The 25,303-nt window shown below is 47.9% G+C and overlaps 8 protein-coding genes across 8 annotated transcripts; 3 read left to right on the top strand and 5 right to left on the bottom strand.

The window, feature by feature from the left end:
* Positions 1 to 7,057: 7,057 nt before the first annotated feature.
* Positions 7,058 to 8,473, bottom strand: BDV37DRAFT_295397 (glycosyltransferase family 69 protein; the record flags this gene model as incomplete). Its single annotated transcript, XM_032089871.1, has 3 exons — positions 7,818 to 8,473; positions 7,535 to 7,760; positions 7,058 to 7,477 (listed from the first exon to the last, which is right to left on the bottom strand). The coding sequence occupies exons 1-3, from the start codon at positions 8,382 to 8,384 to the stop codon at positions 7,059 to 7,061; spliced, it is 1,212 nt and encodes a 403-aa protein (XP_031939713.1). The 5' UTR covers positions 8,385 to 8,473.
* Positions 8,474 to 10,309: 1,836 nt separating this feature from the next.
* On the bottom strand, positions 10,310 to 11,714 carry BDV37DRAFT_295394 (TauD/TfdA family dioxygenase; the record flags this gene model as incomplete). Its single annotated transcript, XM_032089870.1, has 4 exons — positions 10,310 to 10,478; positions 10,542 to 10,835; positions 10,910 to 11,396; positions 11,459 to 11,714. The coding sequence occupies 4 exons, from the start codon at positions 11,712 to 11,714 to the stop codon at positions 10,310 to 10,312; spliced, it is 1,206 nt and encodes a 401-aa protein (XP_031939712.1).
* Positions 11,715 to 12,177: 463 nt separating this feature from the next.
* Positions 12,178 to 14,159, top strand: BDV37DRAFT_295393 (IucC family-domain-containing protein; the record flags this gene model as incomplete). The annotated part of the gene is made up of 5 exons (XM_032089869.1): positions 12,178 to 12,568; positions 12,622 to 12,722; positions 12,779 to 13,464; positions 13,527 to 13,992; positions 14,064 to 14,159. 5 exons carry the CDS (start codon positions 12,178 to 12,180, stop codon positions 14,157 to 14,159), a joined length of 1,740 nt encoding a protein of 579 aa, XP_031939711.1.
* A 93-nt stretch (positions 14,160 to 14,252) lies between these two features.
* On the bottom strand, positions 14,253 to 15,738 carry BDV37DRAFT_252516 (bZIP transcription factor). The gene is made up of 2 exons (XM_032082433.1): positions 15,635 to 15,738; positions 14,253 to 15,580 (listed from the first exon to the last, which is right to left on the bottom strand). The coding sequence occupies exons 1-2, from the start codon at positions 15,729 to 15,731 to the stop codon at positions 14,790 to 14,792; spliced, it is 888 nt and encodes a 295-aa protein (XP_031939710.1). The 5' UTR covers positions 15,732 to 15,738; the 3' UTR covers positions 14,253 to 14,789.
* Positions 15,739 to 15,960: 222 nt separating this feature from the next.
* On the top strand, positions 15,961 to 16,978 carry BDV37DRAFT_295391 (uncharacterized protein; the record flags this gene model as incomplete). Its single annotated transcript, XM_032089868.1, has 1 exon — positions 15,961 to 16,978. One exon carries the CDS (start codon positions 15,961 to 15,963, stop codon positions 16,945 to 16,947), a length of 987 nt encoding a protein of 328 aa, XP_031939709.1. The 3' UTR covers positions 16,948 to 16,978.
* A 254-nt stretch (positions 16,979 to 17,232) lies between these two features.
* Positions 17,233 to 18,277, bottom strand: BDV37DRAFT_284701 (uncharacterized protein; the record flags this gene model as incomplete). The annotated part of the gene is made up of 4 exons (XM_032087556.1): positions 17,233 to 17,553; positions 17,605 to 17,930; positions 17,984 to 18,094; positions 18,157 to 18,277. 4 exons carry the CDS (start codon positions 18,275 to 18,277, stop codon positions 17,233 to 17,235), a joined length of 879 nt encoding a protein of 292 aa, XP_031939708.1.
* A 474-nt stretch (positions 18,278 to 18,751) lies between these two features.
* Positions 18,752 to 20,143, bottom strand: BDV37DRAFT_272860 (major facilitator superfamily domain-containing protein; the record flags this gene model as incomplete). The annotated part of the gene is made up of 1 exon (XM_032084961.1): positions 18,752 to 20,143. The coding sequence occupies one exon, from the start codon at positions 20,141 to 20,143 to the stop codon at positions 18,752 to 18,754; it is 1,392 nt and encodes a 463-aa protein (XP_031939707.1).
* A 2,048-nt stretch (positions 20,144 to 22,191) lies between these two features.
* On the top strand, positions 22,192 to 23,233 carry BDV37DRAFT_284699 (uncharacterized protein; the record flags this gene model as incomplete). Its single annotated transcript, XM_032087555.1, has 2 exons — positions 22,192 to 22,502; positions 22,564 to 23,233. The coding sequence occupies 2 exons, from the start codon at positions 22,192 to 22,194 to the stop codon at positions 23,231 to 23,233; spliced, it is 981 nt and encodes a 326-aa protein (XP_031939706.1).
* Positions 23,234 to 25,303: the final 2,070 nt, after the last annotated feature.

Here is a 25,303-nt window from a genome sequence, read left to right as displayed (position 1 = left end):
GGCTGCAGGATCAGAAGAAAATATGAAAAGAAGTGTTGGAGGGAGTCAATTAATCTTGTGTGATGAGTAGAAAAACTACCTTCATTCAGCAGAAGTCCTAGACCCTTTTATAGACTTCTTCCTCCCTTCCCCCGCATGGTAGCTCTGGAGGATGAGCGTATGTCAATCTCAATACCAGACGAGTCATGAATCATGATAGCATCACGGTACCAGTAGAGCGGGATGCTACAGGGTCGAATTGTGTATGCTCTTTTGCTAATGCAGTTGTATAGAAATGCACAGATGGAACCAACCTTGGGTGCGTGGAAGTTAAAGCGAAGTGGAACCTCGACAGGTCGAGACTTCAGACCCGCATACCGCACTTTAGCCGGCAATTATTGGTCCAGTACTGCTTCCAAAAAGGGTACTACTACTTTTTTCAAGCTCTCGAGATTATCAGTTAAGATTATCCGCGATCTGATAATCGCACTACGCCGGATAGGTTACCATATCGAGGGGCGACCGGATAGGAGGGGTTTTGTAGTTAAATCCGATTGGAACAGGTGCAGAATATACTCTACGCATGCGCGACCTTCGCAATCAAACTCTGATAATTTGGATTGTAAAAGTATGATGCTTGCCCCTGTAATATAGCTCAGGTGCATAGGCATATCCGAACTCTGTCGCTCCATGACTTTTACGGTTGTTGTGATCACAGGTAGCGCGGCCGATATACGATGCAATATTGGCTGCAGCCATAGGTGCTGGACGTTTTCAAAAAAGCTGCTCTGAACCATGGGTGAATCGGTAGGGCCGATTTGAAAAGCACATATGGAGAAGGATTAATCTGATAAAGGCAGTGACTGGCGAAATTAGGTTCACCAGTTCCTAGGAACCAAGCTTCCGCGAGGAGCCAACCCTATTAAAGCCAAGAACAGTATCAGAAGAGAGGTGGGCCTGGCGATAATTCAATTGTATGAGATCATGAGTTCTATTGCTCCATTTTCCAACGTGTGCTAAGCAACCATTTGCGCTTGCCACTGGATATAGACTATACCAGCCTCGCTGCCACACGCACGAGGTTGTATCATTGGTTCACTCTTGACCACCTTCGGTCGACCTGGTAATGCAGTCAGGAAATTAATCATACCATGAATAACCTCTTCACCAATTGCACAGTTTTGCCAACCCCTCACAAGACTCTAGCCGCGGTAACCTCGAAATCGCCCACGACATGTAGTATTCTGCCATCGTGGGGAACCACGTCATTAAAGGAGAGAAGAGCAAGGCTGGATGATCCCTCACCAGATACTAGACAAGCATTGCGGAACTTGCTTCCTTAGCAAAGAACCTTGGGGTCCCCGCAGCCATCGACTGTTGATGATTTAACAACAGGCCCACTTTAAAAATAACCCGCACCAACCTCTTACAATCGATCCCGCGAGCCCGAAAAGTCTTGACCCACTGCGGATTGGGGGCATTCCTGCCATGACTACGCAAGCAAGGGCTCCGGTCAATTGTCCCGATGACACGCATGTACCAATGGCATGTACCAATGGAAGGGACACATCCGCAATCTGGTCTATCATAATGAGGGGCGGCAAATATTCAAACTTGGGGTATTGAGGGTTTCCCTGGTGAGATATTCTGTCAAGCACTCGGTCGAATATAATAGACCTCGGGCGGGTCCGACTGACACTGGCGCATGGAGCTGGTTAGGGAGTGTTGATTCCTGGCTAAAAATGCAAAACCTTCCGTCTATGACGTGAGTCTAAGTTGACCTTAACACAATGTACTACGTCCCCACAGACACGGAATTCAGGCTGAAGGACTGTGACAAATAAAGCTTACATTGTGGTTGTCATGCGGTACGCTTGATGTCACTAGATAAGTCCAGACCGAGATTGAGGGACCGCTGAGTTCACTGACTCCGAATGGTGATCTCTAGCGGTGCTGTTCGGCCCTACGTATGCCGACAGAAGAGACTGTAGCAAGCCATGCACAATGATTGGGCACGATGGTGTTCCTGTATTCTCACCATTAGGGTTGGTGAGCGAGTGCATACCATGGGCCCACTGCGGCTGACACTGATGACGCTGCTGCCCTCGGCTTGTCACGGTCCTTGGATTCATTCCTTCCATCCTATGTGTCCTTTTGTATTCACCAATAATCCTACGCTCATTCTCATCATGGTTATTGCCTTTCATACCCCTGTCAAGGCTGCTCCTGGCAAAGGTCCGACTGAGAGGATATAACATCTTAAAAGACCATCTTGAGTGGTATGCGTCCCTCAGCGTCTCTCTAGCCACAGCTCTGTCGGCTTAGTTCACATGATTTAGAGCAGGTCCGGCTCCTATCTCCGCGGTGGAGGGGTAGCCCGTGCCCAAACCCATGGTGAAAACTGCATCATCTAAAAGGATCAATCACATCCCGCTTATTGTGGAGCTCAATGACCGCAAATATGCTCAGAAGCCCACCCATGGCGGGGGTCCTCTCCCGCCTTGCTGGCCCAGACTACTTTGGACGCTGCCATACTGGTTAATCTTAGGCCTACACGGTCCACTAGAGATGGGGAAAAGCCGAGAGTAGGAGTTGGTGCCTCCGATATAGGTACGTTAAATCGTGTAGTAAAACCGACAATAGCCTTGCATTGACGTCTTTCTGGTTGAACCAACTCGTCCTCGGCGCATGGCTGTGATTGATTAGTGTCTATTTGGTTTGTCAGAGGACATTATCAGCTCGACGGGAGATATTCTGTTTCCCCGTCAACCATGTTTCACTACTGGAAAGTTTCATACGATACTCCCTTGTCTGGATGGCAGGCTCCCCATGGATAGGACATCTGGCATTGGTGACATGGGGGCTGATGCTTTCAGGATTCGCGCAACGAGCCGGTGCGACCAAATAGTCTTAGAGACCGTATTTTTAGTTGATAGACGTAATATATCGTTCGTAATCAACGGCATGAGCCTATAAGTCTGTTATCATTACCTTCCACACGCCCTACGTTGTACAGTGATGAGAAAAGCCACCACGGCTTACAAAAGTGTAAGGCCGTGTATGTTGAATGGCAAAAAATGGTTTCACCTCATGCTCCAATGCATCCCAGTCATGTTGAAGATGAGACTGAATACTCGAGTAATTTTTCTGGGCTATGCGGCCCAAGGTCTATAGGCTGTGGTAGATCAATTGGCTTTATTACCTTCCCTAGTATTCTTGTGTATACTGTTTGATGTAAGGATATATATAACCGGATCTAGGCTTGCTCGTGATGTTCCGAACAAGGAGCTATATTACCTTGAAAGCTGATGATTATTCTATATGAAAGTGAATTCCTGTCACCAGTCCGTAGATTAACGAGCACAAATGATAGAAATAATTATGCTGGAAATAACGCGAAGGGCTTTATAAGTACCACTCAGGAGTTCAGTTCCATTTGCCATGCAGGTCTGAGTATAGTATTTAGACAACATGAGGCCAGCAACTCTGCATCTGAACCGCACAGAAGTTTGCCAATCGCTTCGAATTCGTCGGGCATACGCCCCCGCCTTTGATAATATAGTCAGTGGAGCTCCCGGGACGAAATAGCATACAGGTAACCTGGCCGGTCACAAAGCTTCCGATATCTGGTTCGGCAATCTTTCAAATTCACTCTCTGTGTTATATGTTGCCTCGACTGTAGAGGTTCTGAGGGTCTGTTTAGATCAAGGTCGAAGACCTGGATTGTCGCACCGTTGAGGCTTCTTCTTATAGTTTGATATGGGCGCGTCGTAAGAAAGGGTATCATGAATGCAAGGGTTTCTGCTGATTTACATCCAGGAGCACATGAAGTGATTGCGATGGGCGTGCGGAAATACGAATACTGTGCCTGCTGCAGCTTCAGACTCTACTCAGTTGTGACGCTAGGAATCGTTGCTCTAAGCTTTCGGAAAACGTACATCCGCTAACACCGTAATGCGCATTCCTATCAAAGCTACAGGTAAAATATGATAAGTTGTCTGACGTAACGATCTGGTTAGTGGGTTTTGGATGGTTGGTTTTGCACTCATTATTGCTACAAGGTTAGCTCGCGGATCTGTAGCTAGGCGCCTGAGCTGTGCTTCGCAAGGCAATGGCAATAATATTAAAGCTGACACGCATTCTGAGTACGTAGTCGTTTCAGACTGTAGGCTTTAGTTATAAAGCGTCGGCTGACTCGTAGTAATACGGATGTTATTGTATCTGCAAATGTCGCATAGGAACGGTGTAGCTCATTAACTTAAATCCCTTGTGTTCTATCATGTTCTATCAAACTCTGCTCCAGGAAGGTTGATCTTATTCTCTCCCATTCTCCCACCCCTTACATTCAACCTCGACGGCCTGGAAATAATCCGTCGCTGGCAGTATTTTTGCGCCAGCCTAAGCATGACTAGTAGCAGCTGCAACCTCGATATTAGCCTTTGCACGGTTTCCCAGTCGTAGCTACATATTCGGCACTATATATTAAAGATTCCTCACTATCCAGAATTAAGACCACGATTTACTTAAAAGCATCCAAAACTCGGAGAAGTTCGGTACGCCCAGGTATCGGTGAGGATTTTCATCAAACACGGGAGATACAAGTAAATAGATTGACGGAACTAGTAGACTTCCTCGACTATTCCGAAGAATATGATGGGGGTCTGATTGAATAAAAGTTCCTTGCGGTGCTTTGAGCGTTCTGATATCCGGTAGTTGATTCAACACGGCAGTGAGGTGAAGTAGAAATCAAGCTTATCTCGCATCAGAAGTCTGAATTAATCAGCCACCTACCAAATAGTGTTTTGCTTGCCTCGCAATATAGCTTACAATTCCTGCACTGAATATCATAACCTCAACATCTGGCAATATTGAGACCTCGTCGCTCAACTTATCATATGTCACATGACCAGATTATACCTAATCGATACTGGCACGTTGGGCCTGGATGGAGAAAATACTCCGCACTATATCGGGGTAGGATAGTACGGAGTACTATTGGAATATTTATACAGTATTTCCCACTATTGAAGCTAGAGAAAGTTGATCCCGCCGATCGAGGCTCTGCTCCACAAATACTTCATTGCCTTTCTCCTCCTTTCTATGGACATTGCATTTCCCCAGAATCATGACTAGAATGCTGGGCCAGAACTGACAATCTAATGTCAGTGGATGTGTAATCATAATTTGTTGGCCGCTCAATCTGAATCATTGCTGGATCAGAACAACCCACAAGCATATCGAGACCTAGCTCGACTATCTCAACAAACATGGTCGGCAGATCTCTGTGCGTATGTCTTGTGTACAGAGCTGGGCCCTGTTCGGAGTGGGTCTTCTGGGGATGTGGAATCTTTTTCCGTGAGTTGATCATCAATACGCGAGGCTGGCACTATATATACGCCTATCTCAGAAGATCCGAGACAATTGAAGAATGTTCTGGGGCAGTAATTATAGTATGCCTAGTATAAGAAGGAGTAGACGTGTTATTATTCTGTACAAGAATATATTACGATTGGAACATCATAGTTTAGGTAAATTGTCCTGCCAGAGCGCTCCAGAATTCATATGGGCTATCAGATAGTTCTTAAGGAACTGTCATAGTGGGCTCACTGCCTATAGCTACTCAACGTGCGATACAGGCAGATCAAAGTACAGGGTCTGATGAAAGTGATCTTTTGTCCAAGTGGCGAACGCACTTTCCTGTACATCACGGCCGTTCTTACAAAGATGACTTCTATTAAAAGCAAAGAACTAAAGAGAAACAATTACGTATGATGTAAGATATCTCTCTTTTAATGTCTCAAAGTTTAGTGGACGATGGAAAGCTATATTCGAAGTCAAGTTGAAGTGGTTTGTTTTTGTTTAGGAGATATATCTGAACTCCATTCCACAGGGCTTCGATCACGGTTGAAATATTATATCATAGCCCTGCATATATTGATCCCGGGCTTCAATATAACAAGGCGACAGATGTTGACTGGAATATTAAGGGCAACAATCTTTCCTTGGCTAGGACTACCACTGCTGGTGTTGCTTCGAAAGACGTGTGGTAGCAATACCACTGACAAAGGGTTATTCAGCTATCACAGCACCAAAAGGACCATTTGTATAATTACCTCCAGGAACAGAACGGTGTAATTATCTGCGTGAAATTACCATCCGTTAATGTTAGGTTACTCGACGTCGGCATTGCTATATATTTCAATGCAACAGGAAAGAGTGCAGAGAGCAAGGTGCATAATTTAGGGTTAAGTATTAGACCTACAAAGACCAAGTACCCTGATCAAGAATGCCGATGGGAATGGCATGGTGGTCGTTGCTATAAGCTCTTAGCTTCAGTGTCTGTCCCGTTAAAACAGACGATCGTTTGGTGTCGTCGATTCACTACATCCCTGGTAGCAAAAGCGTGGGAGTTTCCTGAGATAGTATCTTATCTCATATCTACTAAAGCTGGACAGCGAGTGGCCAAAGAGGCTGGCGGAGGCCGGGCATGGTACACGCAAGCTTTCCGAGAAACTGATCTTGCAATTTATGTTATCAGCTCATGCTAGAATTGGCAAGACTAGAGGACCAGAACAGGCCCATACTTCGATTGTAGGGTAAGTCCAGTTGCAGATGACCCATATATCCAAGTATAGTTCCTTGTACAGTTTTCTGAAGATGTGCACAGTTGCCCACATTGCGCACGGCAGCCCCCATGCGAAGCTAGGCACGTCTTAACCGAGAGCATGATGCCAGCTCCCCGATGTGATAAAAGTCGAACTAACATATATTTCGTATTTAATTGGTCGAGGTACATTTCTAGAAACTGAGTGTCTTGCATCGTGATCAGCGCGATCGGCAGTGGTAGGCCCTTTAGTGTGTGTGTGTGTGGAGAATAATGCACCAAGTCTAAGTGTCTACCAGGCGATCAACACGAGTGATAACCTCAATATGATTGGATAAACGCTTCATTTAGTAGGCTTCCGAGAAATTGGGTTTGAAATTGGCTCAATTAAAGTTCCTGGGAAGATGTCTGGTGCACATCGCGAGATACGCTGTGAGGCTTGGTTATTTACTCTATCTATACCAGAACAAAGCCACTACCGATGCGCCCATCCGTTCTCCGTAAGGACCTGCATTTCATTAACCAGGCAAAACGTCCCAGGCTCTATATTTTCGTCCGAAAGTTTTTCCCACTTCCACAACCGCATCCAGACTATATTTTCCTTGAACCATGGCGTGGTAATCCACCGTAGGACCCGGTTTTTCCATACTCCGCTAGCTATGCTAAAACTCGATAACCATGAATTTTCCATCGGATTAACGGCCAGGTAGGCAGGGGAACTATACCCTACACGGACGTTGGGATTGAGCCAGACCCCTTTCTCTCTGGATGAGGGATTATCCGCATGGATAAGGCAGCACTCAGAGCCTTCCAAGTGTGATGTTGCAAGACTGTCGGGAATACCGCGGAATTTTAACGGTCGATGCTGGTAGAAAGGGGCTGCATCCATTGCGACTGAAGAGGACTGTTAGCTATCGGTTGGTGGTGACTAGGTTAGGTTAGTTTACTGACCTACGCCATTCCAGCAGCTTGTGACGGGCACGGGTTGACTGTCTTTCATGGCCCGGCGGGAGGCTCGAGATCGGAAGTAGGGCCATGATTGCATGAGCATGTCATGGCCTTCTGCATCGCGGAGGGCGAAAGTGTCATAGAAATTTGGGGGCTTTGAGAAGTCGAGCGAGCAGGTTGCTGCGTAGTTGCCTCCTCTTGTCGAGAGTAACTTGTGGATATCGTGAGTCTAGGACATGGGTTAGGAGATGTATAGATTGTATTTTGTCAGTTGTTATTTACTTACGGTGAAAACCACGTCATTTAAAAACAAAATCTTATCATATATAATTCCTTCACTCTGCAGCTCATAGAACGGTTCCATTGCTACATTCCGTAATTTGGCTAGATATGGTATCCGGCGTAGCTCGGTTGTCCCAATTGGCGTCTCAATCCACCCCTCGCCGGTAGGAGGCTTACTGATCTCGTCGAAATGGGTGGTGTAGTCCATGAGTACCCTCCTAGGAATACCATGTTCCGCCAGCTGCTGATCTAAGAGAAGCAATGCACCTTTGGTATCGTCCCAACTCCCACTTTCCTGTACGCTGACAAAGACGTTGTCCCGGCCGATCGCATTAGCCAGGTCCACCACGGCCGCGATCCATGCTTCCCGTAGGATCTGCTCGCTGTTCCAGTGAAGGCCGGTGATGTAGATCTTTTCATTTCCTAATGTAACTGGCTCAGGCTGTGATTGTTGCACAAGCGTGTATTTAATGTGTAGCACTTCTACTAGGGTCCATGCAACGATGACCAATGAAAGGGCTAGTCGGAGTCGGCGCGTCCGCCTGTACAGGCAGTACAGGTATGCTTTCATCGCGAGATGAGTTGCATGGATGTGGCTATATTATGTTATGTGGCCATATTGACAGGAGTTCCATATAAAGGGGTAAAAACTTCCCCCTGTTTGCTTCCAAGGGAGCTGTGAATAATGCCGAGTAAGGGGGCGCGCGCTAAGAATGCTCTGCTGCCTAGAAGCTCTTGGGAGTGGAACATGTCTGTGATTCATATATATGCACCCCGGAGTCCAGTTTCCAGAAAACATAATTCAGGTACTATATTTAAGAAGATTAGACTATCAACCTGGCCTAGGTAGTCGCTATACAAAAGTATGCCAGAGCGTGAGCCGAGCCTCGCTCAAATCTGGTGCCGAACCATCATCCGGGCACGTTCTTCTCCCTTCTCCCCACCACGAGGCGCACCTGCCAAGACGCCGCGTTCCTGGGCTTCCGGGGCCAGAATTGGGGTGGAGTCCGGTTGATAGGTCATCACGTACGCATGAAGCTCGAAAATAGGAATGGAACGCGCGGATAGTAATGTTTCGCGTTTCATAAACATCCCCAACAACGTTTTAGGTATAGTTAGTGTAAAAATGAAACGGCGTCCATCTGGGGTATGATATGGCATTGTTCTTTTTCTCTTGCCTTAATTTTGCACTATTAACAAGTGAGCCTAGTAGATTGGAATGATATGCAGCATGCTGAGGTTTTGATTAGGGCATGGCGGGCAACATGGGCATGTGAGGTCCTTAGACCTGGCCTCATCTCCAATACGTATAAATGTGGCCGTCCTGAACACCGGGAAAGGCACAATCAGCTCATGGTGTGCTTGTACTCCAGCCCGCCGCTGGTTGGCCGTAACATTATGCGCAGGTTTGTCGTCTTAGTTGTGAGGACGTAGTTGACATGTTGTACCTAATATCGGGTAAACAAGAGCTCTCCTATTCGGAACGGCGTCTCGAGTTATATATATCTTTATCAACACCGCATCGCAATTGAATTGGTCGTGTCTTATCACATGAATCTAAACAAGGATTGAATGAAGAAGGATTGCCATCTCTGTGAGTCATTGTCCAACGGCTAACCCACCGCTGCATTGATTGATTCTAATTTGACAGCTTTCGTCGAAGCTGTACACCGACCTCTACATTTCCCTTTACAAGGCCAACCTTCATACACAACATCAATAGTGCCGGCCCTGGTCAAGAGCGCTTCACTTGTTCCCAGAAGGGACAACCATTTTCTCAGGTACAGAAGCATATTTGCCAAGTTTCCATCTGGAAGCCGTTTGGTCTCCTCATATATTAGGACATGAGGAAGATCATCGATGCTGCGAAGCCGCGTGGACACCGGTGTCTCGCCGATCGGGAAGCTTGGATTCCATGTCATCACCTGTGAAGGCCCAACGGGATTCATAGGAGCGCAGCCGGACTGTATTCTTTTCCAAGCTGTTGAACCATGTGGTGAGTCTAGGTGCGGGAACCAATGGCCCTTGGGAGAACTTCGAAATGCCGATGCGGAGAGCTGCCGAGGCTGCAGTCCCACGACTAATGGGAACCCTGGAGAGAGATGGTCGTACAGTTAGACCGTGCTTGGTTCACGGCGACCTCTGGAAGGAACCACGGGAAGATGGTGAGAAAGGGTGGATCCTATGTCTATTCTATCTGGTGATAATATTTTTCTCGGCATCCACTCGGCCCCAGTATGTGAAAGAGTTCTGGGTGGATCTGATTTTCAAACTTCAATAACCGACCAATTCAGCCGCAAACTGATGGAGCTCATCGGGATTTGCGCCTATTGTATAATAAGTTCAAGCCCGACGGGGTATTTATTCTCCGAGATATAGCATTTGAATACCTTAAAATGCCCTATATACAGCAGGTCGGAGAACAGCTGAAAGCCAAGAATAGTCACATAACTGACTAAACCTCCTAATAATCTTAGTTGCATTCTACGAGTCATCTCAATCTTTTCTAGCCTTCCCCACCGACCTCGGGATCGGATCCACAGGAAAAATCTGCGGACCCCGTCGGTGGTTCTCGCTATAAATCCGATCTGCACGACTGCGCAGTGGCTCAGGCGTGACCCACGCGTTTTGAGGATCGCGAAGCCACAGGCGTAGCAGGTGCCGTCTGGACATGCCTTGGATTAGCCAATATGAGTGGTCAAGCGTCAGGACATAGGCGTGAACTTACCGATTCTCTGGATCGTCTACATAGCTATTTCGAGCATGGATCATACTCAGGTTATTGATGAATTGCATATCGCCCTTTTTCAGCTCCATTGCCACGTGATGCTTCTCCGCCAGAAAGTGGAGCGCATCCAGTGCCTCGACCTGAGTTGGAGAGAGCATGCTCGGCTGGGAGTGGGCTCCGAATCCAGAGAATGAGCGCCGCGAGAATTGCAAGATCACTCGTTCGGGGGCTGACCCGCAGCTTGGCTGATAATACAGTAGTGGTCGGTACTTGAAGACTCCGGGTTCCTGTGCGCTAGCGGAGCGGATTCGATGGTTAGGAAAGCATGTCATTTCATTAGTAGGCTCGACAAGGATTTCTCCACACACCTGGGGATCGGCCAGTCCTCTGCTAATACGTGGATTAGATCGGGGCGGGTCTCTGCTAGTGCGTTGTACACTGTCCATCCACTCGCAAGCAGACTTTCACCGCCACTTACTGGCTCGCCCAGCACAAAGAGGGACACGATATCCCCCACGTCGGTGTGGAATACCACCTCGCTGTCGGAATATGCTGCCAGTGCGTAATTCTGTACGTCGCCCGGGCGCCGCATGTCGGTTATGTGGGCTAGCATCACGTCTGCTGGCTGCCCCTCAAATTGATGGTCTTGGCGACCGCGGATGGCGGCAATATGGGATGAGATGCCAACATAAATGATTATGTTCTCAGCACGGGTATACCGTTCCACGGGGACTCCACGAATGAGAGTAAAGCCATAGCCCGAATGTAGATTATGTGAGACCGACCGGAGAACCGAGTGTAAGCACGGAAGAGGAAACGTTGACGGGTCAAGAGTGTCCATTGGCTGAGCCAAATCTGCAATGGACAAGTCAGCCATCAATAAGATATGAAAGGAACTACGGCTGTGGCTTGCTGACTTTGAAAGTGTCTGAGCGCCGCATCAATCTCTACCAACTGCGGACCCTGTAAAATCAACACGTATGGAGTTCCACTAGCTGGTGCCTCGTCCAGGGAGATATCCTCTCTTTCCCAAGCCATCTTTGAGACTAAGCTTTTGGGAAATCCAGGAGGAAGGTCCGTCTCTATGGATGAGTTTCGTGAATGATCAAATATGCGCGACTCATAACCATTGCGATCCGGAAAATAAGGCACCTGTTCGATTTCTGAAGCCATTGCCGAGATTTCAATTTTTTTTTTTTTCTCACCGTGAGGAAGGTTGGTGAAACAACAAGCTCTTGAGCACAAGAACGAGCTAGTTATAGCTACTCATTTAGGTGTGCCTCCACAGATACGCTGGTCAATCTTAACCTCAGCTTGTTCAGATCCTTTCCGAATCGGCCGATCTGCGGTCCCACACCGCGTCGAGACAGGACCAGGGAGATCGACAAAATACAGATGATTGGTCATAGCAGGCAGCATGAGGGATCAGAGTATGGTAGCAAATAGGACAGTCCCAATTACGAAGCTGCCTGCTGCCTCAGACACTAAGGACAGATAGTGAAAACTAGCCAATCGTGGTAGCTTCAAGTAACGTGCTACAATTCTAGCGTACCTGCCCCCACCTGGAGGAGCTGGGCTATTTAAGCAGAGATGGATGTTTCATCAGGTGGAGCTCCTCAGAATTCCGACAGACATCATGACAGTCCTCTCTAGGCACGACCAAGGTCTATTCGAGACAACGAGACGAGTTCTCGCCGAACTTGTTAACGAAGGATTGGTTGATGCGAAGGTCGAAGTGACTGTGCCAGGAGGGTCACAAGTACTTTGCTTATTGAGTCCCCAAGATGACATCTGCGTTAAGGTCGGGATCAAACCGGCCACCGTCATTGAGATGAAAGAGGACCACGTAATTTCTGTCGTCCGACCAGCCAGCTTGCAGCCCCCTGTAATTATTGGAGATACCGGAAATCAAGAGCTGGACCCTGGCGCAATATTCGGGCTTCTAAGTGCTTCATTTAAGAATCATGCGGATGAGACGATACTAGGAGCTATAGCTCAGGAGCTACGTAACTCAGCAAGGAACCAGGGTAAGAACTTGAACATCTTATCCCTCCATGTGGTGTACTAAACGGCCCTGCAGAAAAATGGCTGGAAATCAGCCAGAATCAGAAGTTATTGAGTTTGAAGGATACATCTGCGAACTGGGAACGGGCATTGATATATGGCCATCCGAGCCATCCTGTATGACCCCTGAAATGCCATCTGACGTATCTTATTGGAATCTAACATCTTAGAAGTACCACCGATTATGTTACGCGCAAGCACCCCTAAAGCCCGTCAGCCCTGGTGATATCCCTGGGATGCTGAAGCCGACTCTGGCGTTTGTTTCAGTACCACGCGACAATCTCCGTATAACGGGTCAGTTTGAGCGAGAATTGCAACCTCTACTGCAACAGTTGGACATCCCAGAGACAACTAGGGATCGTGTGACGGTTCCTTGTCTCGCTCAACAGCTGCCTTCTGTTCACCAGAGATTCCCTGATGCTGCCATTCTGAAACTAGTCACAGACTGCGCGGATGCCCAGGCATCTATGCGAACGCTCACCATCCGCCCAGATCTAGAATTCGACTACCACCTGAAACTCTCATTGGCTTGTCAGATTACCTCCGCTCTGCGAACCATCACGCCATGGACGACCTGTGGCGGCCCAGTTCAAACGGAACTCTTGGAGAGATTTCTGCCAGACGACCTTTGGGTTTTCCGAGAGGTAGCCGCTGTCTCAGGTAGCCAAGAAGATTTCAATGAGGCGCGCCATCTCTCTTGTATTCTGCGAGATAGCTTGGAGAGCAGAGCACAAGCAAATGACGAGGTTCTTATCATCGCTGCGGCATTGGGCCAGCGCCCTTATGGAGATAGCCGTACATACGTGGAGGTTTTGTACAGCCTGGAAACAATCGCCCAGAAGAAGGAGTGGTTCAGAAGGTTGGCCGACTTCATTGATGCTGGTGAATAAAGAGAATGCGGGCTAATTTATCTACGAACAGATATGTTACAGTACTGTTTAATCTTGTCCTCCCTCCATTGGTTCAGTATGGCATCGGACTAGAGGGTCACGGTCAGAACCTAGTGGCTCGTGTTTGCCGCCAGACTGGCCAGATCAAAGGATTCGCTGTACGCGACTTCGGAGGTGTCAGAATGCATGTCCCAACATTGAAGAAGCATGGCGTGAAATTTGACTCCTTGCCTCCTGGAGGAGCGACCTTGACAGATAACTTGGACAATGTATGGAGCAAGGTGCATCATTCACTCCTCCAGAACCACGTCGGGTTGCTTCTTGAAGCATTGGGATTGGAGAACCATGGCGGATGGGCAATCACACTCGAAATATTATCGGCAGTCTTGGGCGCTGGCAAAGATTCACCTGGAGCAAAGCTACATGAGTTTTTCACCAAGGATACAATGCCGTTCAAATGCTTCCTGAGAATGAGAATGGAAAGCAAATACCGTGATGTAAGTTTCTCCTGACTATCAATTATTCAAGGCTTTTACAATCAAGCTCTGACTGTTTTCCTGTAATACAGTACATCGAGAGAGAGGTGCCTAATACGCTGCTCATGGACTCTCCGCGGTGGAAGTCCATACTAGATACCTATCAGCCCTCTCTCCATGCTACGTAGCATACCCAGTTTTCAAGACGTCATAATACAAAAGTTACTATTCATGGGTAGGTTTAAAGAAATTCGATTATATGGTCCATCAATATTCCTTGTGTGTCACTGCACGGGGAAGGCCCATCTGTGTAATGCAATCCTCAATCCTCGTAGGAATATTCGGGAGCCTCACCCACCTATGGCCGAGGCCTGTGAAAATACCACACATAGGTGGGCAATCGTTGAGCTGCCCTACTATGGTCTCCTATATGAGAATATGACCTCCTATGAATGCCCCCTCTGACTGAAAGACAATCGAGGCATATTGTAGCTATCTGTCTATCCTTGAAACATTTTATTTTCTCTTCAGCGGATCCATCGATTTCCTTCTCGTTTTAACTGCGCATTAATATTCATGCCGAGCACTTTGTTCTTTCCCTCGAAAGCCCTTCAACATGCACCTCACATCTACCAGGAGCTCGGGACAATTGTGACCAGCTATATCATGTTTCCCAAGCTCCAGCCCAATATATATAACCCAAAATCGCACTATGAAGTCCACCGAACAGCTTCATTACCAGCACGAACGAAAGGCTATACAGAGCTTAAACCTTCGGCCAGCAAGTTTCGAAACAATGCTCACAGCTTCAAGGTAACTTAGAAATTACCCAGTAGCAGCTTCCACTTCTTTAAGAACCATGGCGCAGCCACCCAACTGCGCATCTCCCAGGGCTGCTCGCCCTGGCAAATAATACCCGCCCTTTCCACGATATCTCTCTTTAGGTCGCCGGCATCTATCGAGGTGGGTGCCGTAGCAGCTAACATGACCGCTCTGGCTCTTAATAAAGGCAATGGAAGCAGGTCTAACAGCGGATGATGAGGAAAGAGGATCTGAGGCAAGGTTGGTTGGAGATGCGCAGGGGTAGATGGACTCGAAACGTTCTTGATGAGGGCGTGAGGGTCATCCGACATGGTAGTGTGGGGTCGATAGAATGGTGAACAAAGAGACATGCACTCATAGCTGAAGAATTGCTTGATGCTGATTCCAAGGCATTGGGCATTGTGAAGGCATGCGCGGAGAAGCATAGTATGTGTTGATTCGAGAGTGTTCTGGTACGGGTCAGGTAACATTATCTCTATGGAACTTGATGGCGGTGTGTTCTCATTCGAAGTATGCTCCTCAATGCGCTGAGATTGTGCATCTCCATTATGTGTATTACGAGCGCTCTCTGAAGGAAATAAATGATCCAGAGTTAACTTTATCGGTGCTAAGCATTGCCTCTCTCGAGTGTCTGGATGTACTGCTGGAGATTCTGCCGTACAACAGATCGGATCTACAGGTGGTGCTTGCACATATTTTACAGCTGGGATTGGCTGTAGGATTCTGGGCGTGCAAGATGGTCTAGCGATATGTTTTTCTCGCTGTAGTCGTTCTTTTTGCCTTTGCCCTTCATCCAATTAGCGGCGCTCCCAATCACGGTGAAAATATTGGGTATACTCACGATAAACCCGTTGGGCGACCCGGTTCTGTTCTTTCCGCGCCGGAGTTATGACTCGCTTCCGGCGTTTTGGTACTCTGTCGTCGTTATCTCCAGGCATGGTGTCTGGCTTATGGGATATTGTTGGGAGATGTTGATGTTAAGTTCTCCCGACGGAGTTGGCTGACGCTTTTTCACCAATCGGAAAGGAGCCCTAATTTCCACGCCAAGAGTAAGCCACCATAAGCTCATGACCTACAATTCATCCGAAGCCCGGTATATAAACTTGTGCTAACGGGCCTTCCAAAGTACGACTCCAACAATCTAATCACTACTTCCAGTCTACCAAAATGAAAACTATCACTATTGTCGGCGCAACAGGAAACCAAGGCCTCTCCGTCGCAGACGCCTTCCTCCCAGTACCCGACTGGCACGTCCGCTGCATCACTAGGAATCCCTCGTCTCCAAAGGCACAAACACTCGCCTCTCTCGGTGCCAGTATAGTCAAGGCGGACCTCAGCGACACAGCCTCTCTAGGTTCCGCCTTCGTCAACTCCAATGTTATCTTCGTCAACACAGATTTCTGGGGGCCCTTCCATACCACGGGAAGCTACGAAGCGGCCTATGAGCAAGAGATACAGCACGGCCGGAACGCCGCTCTCGCCGCCGCAACTGTGCCTACTCTAGACCGTTTTATATACTCCACGTTGGCACCGATGAAGAAGCACTCTGGTGGGAAGTACCCGCATTCGCACCATTGCGACACCAAGGGGGAGATCATGGAGTTCATTGAAACGCAGACGCCGGAACTAGCGCAGAAGACGTCCTACATTATCATCGGTGCATATGCGACCAATCCTCTTTTCATGCCGAGATGGGATCCAGACAGCCAGAAGTATCAGTTCATCGTGCCGCTGAAGAAAGACCAGAAGATGCCGATCATCGCCGCGAGACAATCCACCGGGGCTTTTGTCAAGGCACTGGTTGATGAACCTCCACGGACGAGGTTGCTCGCGTATGATAGTGAACTAACTATTGGGAACATTGTGGAGGTTTGGACCAGGGCTACCGGGATTGAGGCTGAGCTGGTTGAGGTGGAGGCTGTAAAGATGCATGAGCAGCTTGGTATTCCTTGGGAGATCTTGGATGCGTTTTTGTTTATTGGGGAGTTTGGATATTCGGATGGCATTGAGGGTGTGATTCATCCAAGCCAGCTGAAGACGGATCTGCAGACAGAGTCGTTCGAGGCGTGGTTGAAAAAGAGGAACTGGAAGGAGGTCTTGCAAGGGGGTGGGACGGAATTGAATAGTGTTGTAGGGAGTGCGCCGAGGTCGTGATTGTTTCTACCATTGTTTGATCTACTATTGCACTTTTGGTGCTTTTCCATGGCACTTGTGTATTCTCTTAGGCAGTCTATGTTTCAGTTGGCAGTTAGTAAATGGTTACAAGCAGAAAATCAACACCATGAGCCCTGATAAATTTCTTGTGCAGTGCCAGTTTTCTCATTCGTCTGAATGCTTTCCGGTACGAACCTCTATCCAAAGCACAACAAATGCCCTCATGATCCTAGATACTATCTCGTTTCCTCCTTCTCGAAAATAGCATCCAGGATCACCAAAGGCCTACCATGCGCAGTGTCCACCATCCACTCGCAGATCCGACCCAGTCATGAAGCTGCTCCCATCGCCCAACATAAAGAGCACCGGGGCCCGGAACTCATCAGCTGTGCTCAGCCGATACAACATGTTATCCCCAATCCACTGAGATTCCAAACCAGGCTTCTGAAGAGCCTCCTCCGTCGCCGCTGTGCGGATATAGCCAGGCGAGAGCGAGTTAACTCGGATCAGGGGCATACCCTTTCGCGAACCCCACTCCGCTGCCAACGATCGTGCCAGCTGCTGTACTGCAGCTTTGGAGGCGTTATATCCCGCCGTGTCGACACCCTGGATGTTTCGTTATTGGGGCAAGGATATAGTGAAGTTGAGTTAGCATACCTTGTTCGATACGTAGCCACTCATACTAGCGACTAATACAATGCTACCGCTGACATCTGCTTGCCTCATCTCCCAGGCAGCTGCCTGGGCCGCCAGGAATGCTTCACTGACATTGACGTCTAGCATTTGACGAACTGTCGAGATTGGGAAGTCAATGGCAGGTCCATTCCGCGAGATCCCAGCGCAGACGACCAGTCCTCGAAGGGGGAACCGGAGTGTAGGCATGAACTTGGCAAATACATCTGCAACCATATTCTCATTGGTGACGTCCAGAGGCCAATAGCATAAACTGCGATCATATTTCGATGCGGCATCTTCGACCTCCTCTGTTGCATCGTTAATCAATTGATATACTACATTAATCGAATAGAAGGCTTACTCCAATTCGTCGCTGTAGGCTCCTGAGGTAAATCGAGACATACCACATCGCCTCCACTTTCGAGAATGGCTATAGCCAGCGTAGTTCCCAGGAAGCCATTGGCACCGGTTACTAAATCAAGTCATCGATTGATAAGCCTTTGCCATTAAACAGCCATACGCGGAACAACGTACTGACGACGGTCCGCCCATCTAGACGAAACAGATCTGCAACTGGTCGCGATGAGTCCCCTTGCGATGGCTTGCTTTCGCGGAACCTGGGGTCATGGACGTTACAATTGCTGTTGACACTCATGGTTGGGGGGGAGCTTTTAGGTGAGTTTGGTAGTTACCAACACTGCAGATTAATTATCAGTTGGAGTAGTCGCAACCCCGCATCTTGATCCAAACCAGGCAGTGAGATGTGCTACCTACTAGTAGTAGGATTTCCGGTCTCCGCTTGCGACTCGGTCGGCAATGCGCCGGTAAGACGTGATCGTGGCTTGGGATCTGCAACCCCGCACACCACAAGCGTCATGGGATGATCTGCTCTAATTGATTGGATTGTGAGGGTTAGTGGCTGCATATTCCAAACTACATATGCCAAAGCGCCAGAAGACGTTGCCGAGAAAGAAATATACATTGGTCGAAATTGGGGTTGTCTTGTTTCCCATGCAAGGCCCTTCGAATGTCACTATATGACTGATGAGATAGGACCGACTATCTATCAGCAGTAGCAAAGGTAATAGTTCGTAGGAAAACATCACTGGGCCATGTACATGTACATATCTTAAATGCCATGAGAGTTATTGTCTGGTCCTTTCCCTGCATCGCTCCCACCACCGTGCACCTCTTCATCCTGTTGAATCCGGTACACCTTGACACCATTTATAATGCCAACCCTAAAAATGACAAAGGCCGATGGAACAATGCACGCCGCAAAGAACGACAAATTCACGGCAACAGCTCCGGAGAGAGGGAAGCGCGTCTGATCAATCGAGTTGATCCCATAGGATATCGCCTGCCCGGCGCTCTCGACGCCACGAACAACAGCACTCAGTCGCACAATATCACCACCACTGCGGTTGACGGTACCAATCAGCCAATAGAGATAATCGTACATCAGATTAAACCCAACGAGCATCAGTATGTAGACGCAGACGCCACGACCAAAACCGTCGTCGGCCCAGTCTAGAACAGGCGGAATGTCTCTTCTCTCGTACTCCTTAGTGACGATCATGGCGTATATGTAAAGAGACAGCTCGAAGCCGTAGATCAACACGAACGCTGCTATCGCGCGAGTATTCAGGCTCGGTCGCTTCCAATCCAGAAAGAACCCTAGCATGAAGTTCGCGATGATCACACACGTACTAGCTACGAGGGAGGCGAGAGCACGAGATCGCACGGTGAAATAGGTTGCGTTGTAAGTCGAGAAGAAGGCTTCGGAGAAAACACTCTGAAATATCATGGGCAGGAGTAAGAGGATTTCCTTCCGGCAAACCAACGTCCACATTACGTTCAGTTCAGCCTTGAGGCTCCTAGGCAAGTCAAGTGAAACGGGGGACTGGTCCGATCGCTGGACCTTGTCCGGAGACGATAGCAGAGCCGCCACAAATGGGCCTAGGGCCTGTATGGAGATGAAGATAAAGTACGTCTTCACACTTATATGGCCCTGTTCTCGATTCCCAGCGTTGACTCCTAGCGTGACCGAGCCACCGATCATCTGGCCCACGATTCGGCTCCCGAGCCAATACGCCAGATACTTACCCCGTCGATGCTTCTCCGGATAAGCGAGCACAATAGCCCCCTCAGTAAGCCAGAAGATTCCCGATGAGACCCCGTCGATGACACAAGCCAGCATGATATACCATGTATTGTTGTACCGGATATTGCAATATACACTCGAGGCGTAGATTGGAAAGCCCACCATACCAAGAACTAAAGCCCACTTCAATCCGATCTTTGCAATCATGGCGCTGCCGAATATACAGACCAGGACTTGCAGGCAGAAGATGACTGAATTGGCGGCGTTGACGTAGTGCGGGTCCGCGGCGCCTGCTCCCCCAAGGCCATTCATAGCCGCCCACAGTCCCGGTGCGATAAAAGCACAGACAGAGACCACGGTGATGTTAAAGAACGTGGTGCGGTACCATGGCCGCCTCGTATAGGTAGATGTACTCATTGTGGCTCACTAACTTTGCTCTCAAGATGCGCGTGAGCGGGTAGATGTGGGCTTTACAAACATGTATAGTCTCTAAGTGACCGGGTTTTCACAGTGAGGTACATTCCGTCTAAAATAAGGCTGAGGGGCAGCAGTACCCCATGGGGTGAATCTGTGGGGCATCGGCAAAAAGCCGGATTTGGGGGATGCCAAGCAGTAGAATTGTGATGGACAAAGGACGACAAACTTCCCAAAGCGGGGTTATGTCGTCTATGGTGTTAGGCCAATCATATTATGTAGCCCTGGTACTCAAATAGTGGTGGTCAAGCATAAACAGTCCATCCTATTAGACTGAACAGACTAATGAGGCTGTCCAGCGTGTCAAAGGACATCTCCCCTCCTGATTACTCACTACGGCGACACGGCCATAGTCATACAGGGATGTGCAGGGGGTGCAATATGGTGTCTCACGGCTACTGTATACCTAATTTTAACTGTGACACGTTGACTGCCGCACTTGCGACATAAAAAAAAAAAAAGAAGACCGACTCAGCTTATGCGTTATCAGCACGTGCACAGCGTACGCTAAATGTGCCATATCAGCCACACGAAGCGTCGACGAGACTTGGTGGGATATGCGTGCTTTTCGATTGACTTAAAGAGAATTACAGGACAAGTGTTTCCAAGATCCATAAAAAGACAAGCCTCTATTCCAGACAAACATACAGAGCGTTATGCCAACGAGTCTTAGTCTCCTGCCACGCAAGATGATTCTGAGCAGAACCCATCACTGGTACTCCCACTTCGCTCCGCTTCCAATATTATGGACAGAATTTGTACACCTCATACAAAGGTCCAGGGGTGTTATACGCAATTCCGATCCCGAGTTACCGAATCGCTGCAGGGATGAAGCTAGCAACCATAACGGTAGACTTAATAAACGAAGAGATTGAACCATCGTTAACCTCATTTATATTACCGCCTAACGCTTGCTCTGTGTCCTGGTGTTCTTTGTTCAGGCTTGGGGTAGACTTAGTCGCTCCAGATGAACAAAGGTGACTATATAGCGTACACCTACAGGTTGAAGTCTGGATAGGAAGCGAGGATACCTTTAGCGTAATTTCTAATCCACTCAAAGAAAATTCCAAACTTCTTCTTTTAATCCTAAATGGATTGACTTTCAAATATAGTAGCAGGTGAGGAATACTGGTAACCCGTGTTACTATCCTACGGGGACGCAACCCAGAGGCAAGGGCTCGTACTACCTACGACCAGGGTCAAAAATAACTATTGAAACACTAATGCAGGAGATCAAGGCAACAAAGACAACATGTTGATACCAAGTTGACTGGTCCCTTCCGGACCTTTCCGGGTGGGGACTCGTAGTTCCACAGCAATTATATCCTCGTCGATGGGTTCAATTTCTAGATATATATCAAGAACTACTCATCACTCTGTGAGTAGATGTTGTTACATCTTCATTTCCCAACTACTTTAGATTAATATAACCTATCCTAAAGTGCTCAAGCTATCGCTACTTATTAAGGTCAATATTACCAGACTTGAGTGGTTTAGACTCACCGTTGACAAATACCAGGTGTTGACATATGCTCCCAAGCTAGGTAAATGGTCATACAGAGGAGAGTGCCCCTCAGAAAACTAAGTTTCGAGTTAGGGGCTTCCTTATGCACAGTCGAGAATAATGGACTCAAAGGACATGAGGGGCCGTGGGAACTCCTAGAGAGGACAAAGCACGCGTCACTGATGAGCTTCGCTCATGTGGTGGGATCGGAGGTGAAGGGCTCAATTAACGCAACAACCATCATTTCCCAGCCTCTGTATTGTTGATGCAACCTCACTATCATATACCTGGCAAGGATGTCTTCCTTTGTTGTAGAGAATTTGTTGTCCTAGCCTAAACGCCATTTCTATCGTCGATCAGCATATATTTTGCATGTGCCCGATAATGACTGTTTACCTTCTGCACCGCACATCGTTCTATTGAGTCTATACCTACTCGAAATTGTTGAATTGTATCCGGTACCTTCAAGCGACAAAGCTATTGCGTCATGCAGACCACAACAATCACCGGTAGTGCCACCATTACCATAACAATTGTTCCGTTGACAACAATTTTTACCCCTCCTCCTGATTGCTCAACTAGCTGGACCTTCGCGCCTACAAGTTCAGTCGGCGTGGTGAATGGTATCCTGATACAAAATGCATTAAGCGTTGTGAGCTCATGCTATCCCTCGGGGTTGAGCAATACGGGGAGAGCTATGGCAACACATGTTTTTAGTCCGGGATATTGCCCTACGGGATACACATCTGCAGACATCACGATCAATGGACCGATTACGACTGCAATTTGCTGTCCCTCGTATGTTGTCCCAAGAAGTACCCCACAGTATTTGCTTGCATGAGGACTGAGTTTAAGGCAGAAATCACAACTATTACAAGACCACTATCCCTGGCAACTTCCCCCCACCACTGCTGGCTGGATGTCTAAGCAGTATGCCGTCAGAATCAACCACCAAAGTGCTTGTTGCAGTTCCAGGCAAGGGTAAAGAAACACTTGTCAGCGGGCCTTTGACAATGTGGGCTCAGCCCATCACAGTGATGCTTCAATCAACAGATTTAAGCTTATATGGGGACGTTTCTACTTCCTCAACCGCTACCCTCACGCCTGCAGTGTCTGCCCTACAGCCAACATTAACACACTATGACTACAACTCAACAGTACCCACAGACTTGGCACCGAACCCACCTCTCACAGCAGCAACCATCACTGGTACACTTATGACTCCAACTATATCGACAGCAGCGATAGAACCAACCAGTCCAACAGACTTGACAGAGCCTGATGCTCATGAAACCACTGCCTTATCCTCAAGTGCCAAAGCAGGAATAGGCATCGGTGCAGCTGCACTTGGGTTGGCCGTGTTTGTGATAGCTATTGCTTCGCGCGTATTTCGTCGTCGACAAAAGAGCCGCCAGAGCGAGCCGGCACCGCAAGCCACCCCTCGTAGACCGGGTTCCTCCAGGAGCTTTAAGCCATGGGCTAAAGTCAAAGAGATACGGCGAGGGCCTCCAGCCGAGCTTGAAGCGTAATCTGCTTCCAGGAAAATGCCCTTGTCAGCAATTTATTCTTGTCCCTCATCGGCTTTTCAGTTTGTTTACTTTTCTATCCGTGGTGGACGTCGGCCATTGTCCGTTCACATTCTATTTCAAATTCCACTTCAAATATTATACCTTGAATGTTTCCATGTTTCCAATGCTGTCAAGCAATATCCGTATGGCTATGTATATACACCCTGGCTTTTCAATTCAGTTCGTCTGACTCCTATATTCTATACAATGTGTATCTCGTACCTCCATTGCAGTGAGCCCTTCTCAAATCTGGATAATTAGGTGGATCGAGCTTTCAGATACTCTTTCACGGTGCTCACGACTCAATCCAGGAAATTGAGCAGATAATTGGGAAAGACTTAGACGACGGGGTTTTGAACGGTTCCAGATTACTCGCTTGTGTTTAGGGCTTTGTGTTACGTGTACTACTCACAAGTGCGTACAAATAAGGCAGGTTCGGATCGGGCGTCTCAGATCCGAAAGTTCCGCAGCTCGGGTTATCCCACGCACATCTTTAGCAACCCCAACCTTGTTTAAATGATTCGAGTTTAAATAACAAATACATATGTATACTGTATTTCTATTACAATGATAATTCAAAGATGGAATGATTGGATAGAGCTGAGGTATTGTTCCATAATGCTTCAAACGTATGTGAGTACGAATTGAGTGCATATATATTTGGGCATCCCTTATTCACACTCTTGGTCTGAGTGTAAAGCCTCACTCAAATCATCACCTCAAACATCCATAAATTTATGGACCATTGCTTCTCTAGCAGCCTAACTGTTCCAACTACTACGGACCTCCAGCACAGGCCGTACATCTTTAATGTTGCAGTGGTTACAACAATAACCTTGGAGAAAACAGGGACGTTTGAACCACCGAGGTCAAGTGCACATAGTTCTCGATTACAACAACCGCGATAACTCAAGTGCGAGTGCAGCACTATGGAAAAGGCACACACCCATGCCTGGTATGAATTCGGATCCTCAGCCTTTCCACCAATCAGGGTCAGCCACTATTGTCTGTGTTATATCGCTTCCGAGTCTGGTAACCTTTCGTCTCATCGCTCTCTGCCTTGAAAATAATGGATCAAGTCGGTCACGCAGGTTAAGCTCGTGATCGGTAGTACTTGCATAGATTAGCAATGAGGATCACTGTTTGATGTAAGTTGTTTCTGCACTCATCAATCGATGAGCTCCATGAACGCTATTTACCAACTATCCCTTTGAATTACATTTCAAATTCTTCTTTGATTGCGTCCATTGGATCGCACCAGATAGCTTGGTTCCATCTCATGATGTCAGTCCGTAAATGGGCACATCACGATCGTTGACGTTGCCCTTTACCTAAGCCTAGTTCTTATTGGCTTTGAAACATCATCTTGCTTCTGCTTTCAGGTTGTCTAGCTGTTTGTCACTCCTCCTATCTGGGCTGGGTTCCATGGGTATACACAAACTCGTGTCTACTCGGGTACTCGCCGCAACATTGTTTGTCTACACTATGCCCCAGAACGAGAGTTCAAGGCCAATTCTCCAACTACCTGTGTTTTGGGACATTGGTGTTCAGTAATCCAACGTTACATATAGCTGCAATGAATGATGTATGACGTGGATTCAGTGTCTGCTCTCTCATCCAAAACGGAATCACAGAATCACCCCGAGAAAGCTAGTGTGTATGTTGGATTCAAGGCGTAATCACTGGACAGCCTATTAGGATGTATATATTGTTCATTACGGTCATCCACATCATGCTACCTTAGGTATTGTGCAACATGCATACCGACTTAGCTCTACGAGAACATTGTGTACCGACCAAATGTCAACAGAGCGAGCAGGAGAGTTACATTTAGACCGACGTCATTATGTCAGAACCGCACTGCTCCCTAAGTTCCATCACCTCATTTATTGCCAACGACCTAAGTGAAGCGTGCACACTCGAGAACACGGTTTGCGCTTTGCTGGCGCACGACAGGGCCCACTCCAAGCATTTGTAGTTCCTCATCGATTCGTCACCTGGGGTCACATTCGATCCACCGGAGACGCGGAA

This window comes from Aspergillus pseudonomiae (assembly GCF_009193645.1).
Source record: "Aspergillus pseudonomiae strain CBS 119388 unplaced genomic scaffold BDV37scaffold_51, whole genome shotgun sequence".
Lineage (NCBI taxonomy): Eukaryota > Fungi > Ascomycota > Eurotiomycetes > Eurotiales > Aspergillaceae > Aspergillus > Aspergillus pseudonomiae.
This window is presented reverse-complemented; position numbering and strand designations above follow the sequence as displayed.

Excerpts from the sequence above, each read along its gene's own strand:
- BDV37DRAFT_252516 (XM_032082433.1), bottom strand. The coding sequence starts at position 15,731 with ATGCCTGGAGATAACGACGACAGAGTACCAAAACGCCGGAAGCGAGTC. Across the intron at positions 15,581-15,634 it reads GGTCGCCCAACGGGTTTATC|GGCAAAGGCAAAAAGAACGA; the intron begins GTGAGTATACCC and ends AATTGGATGAAG.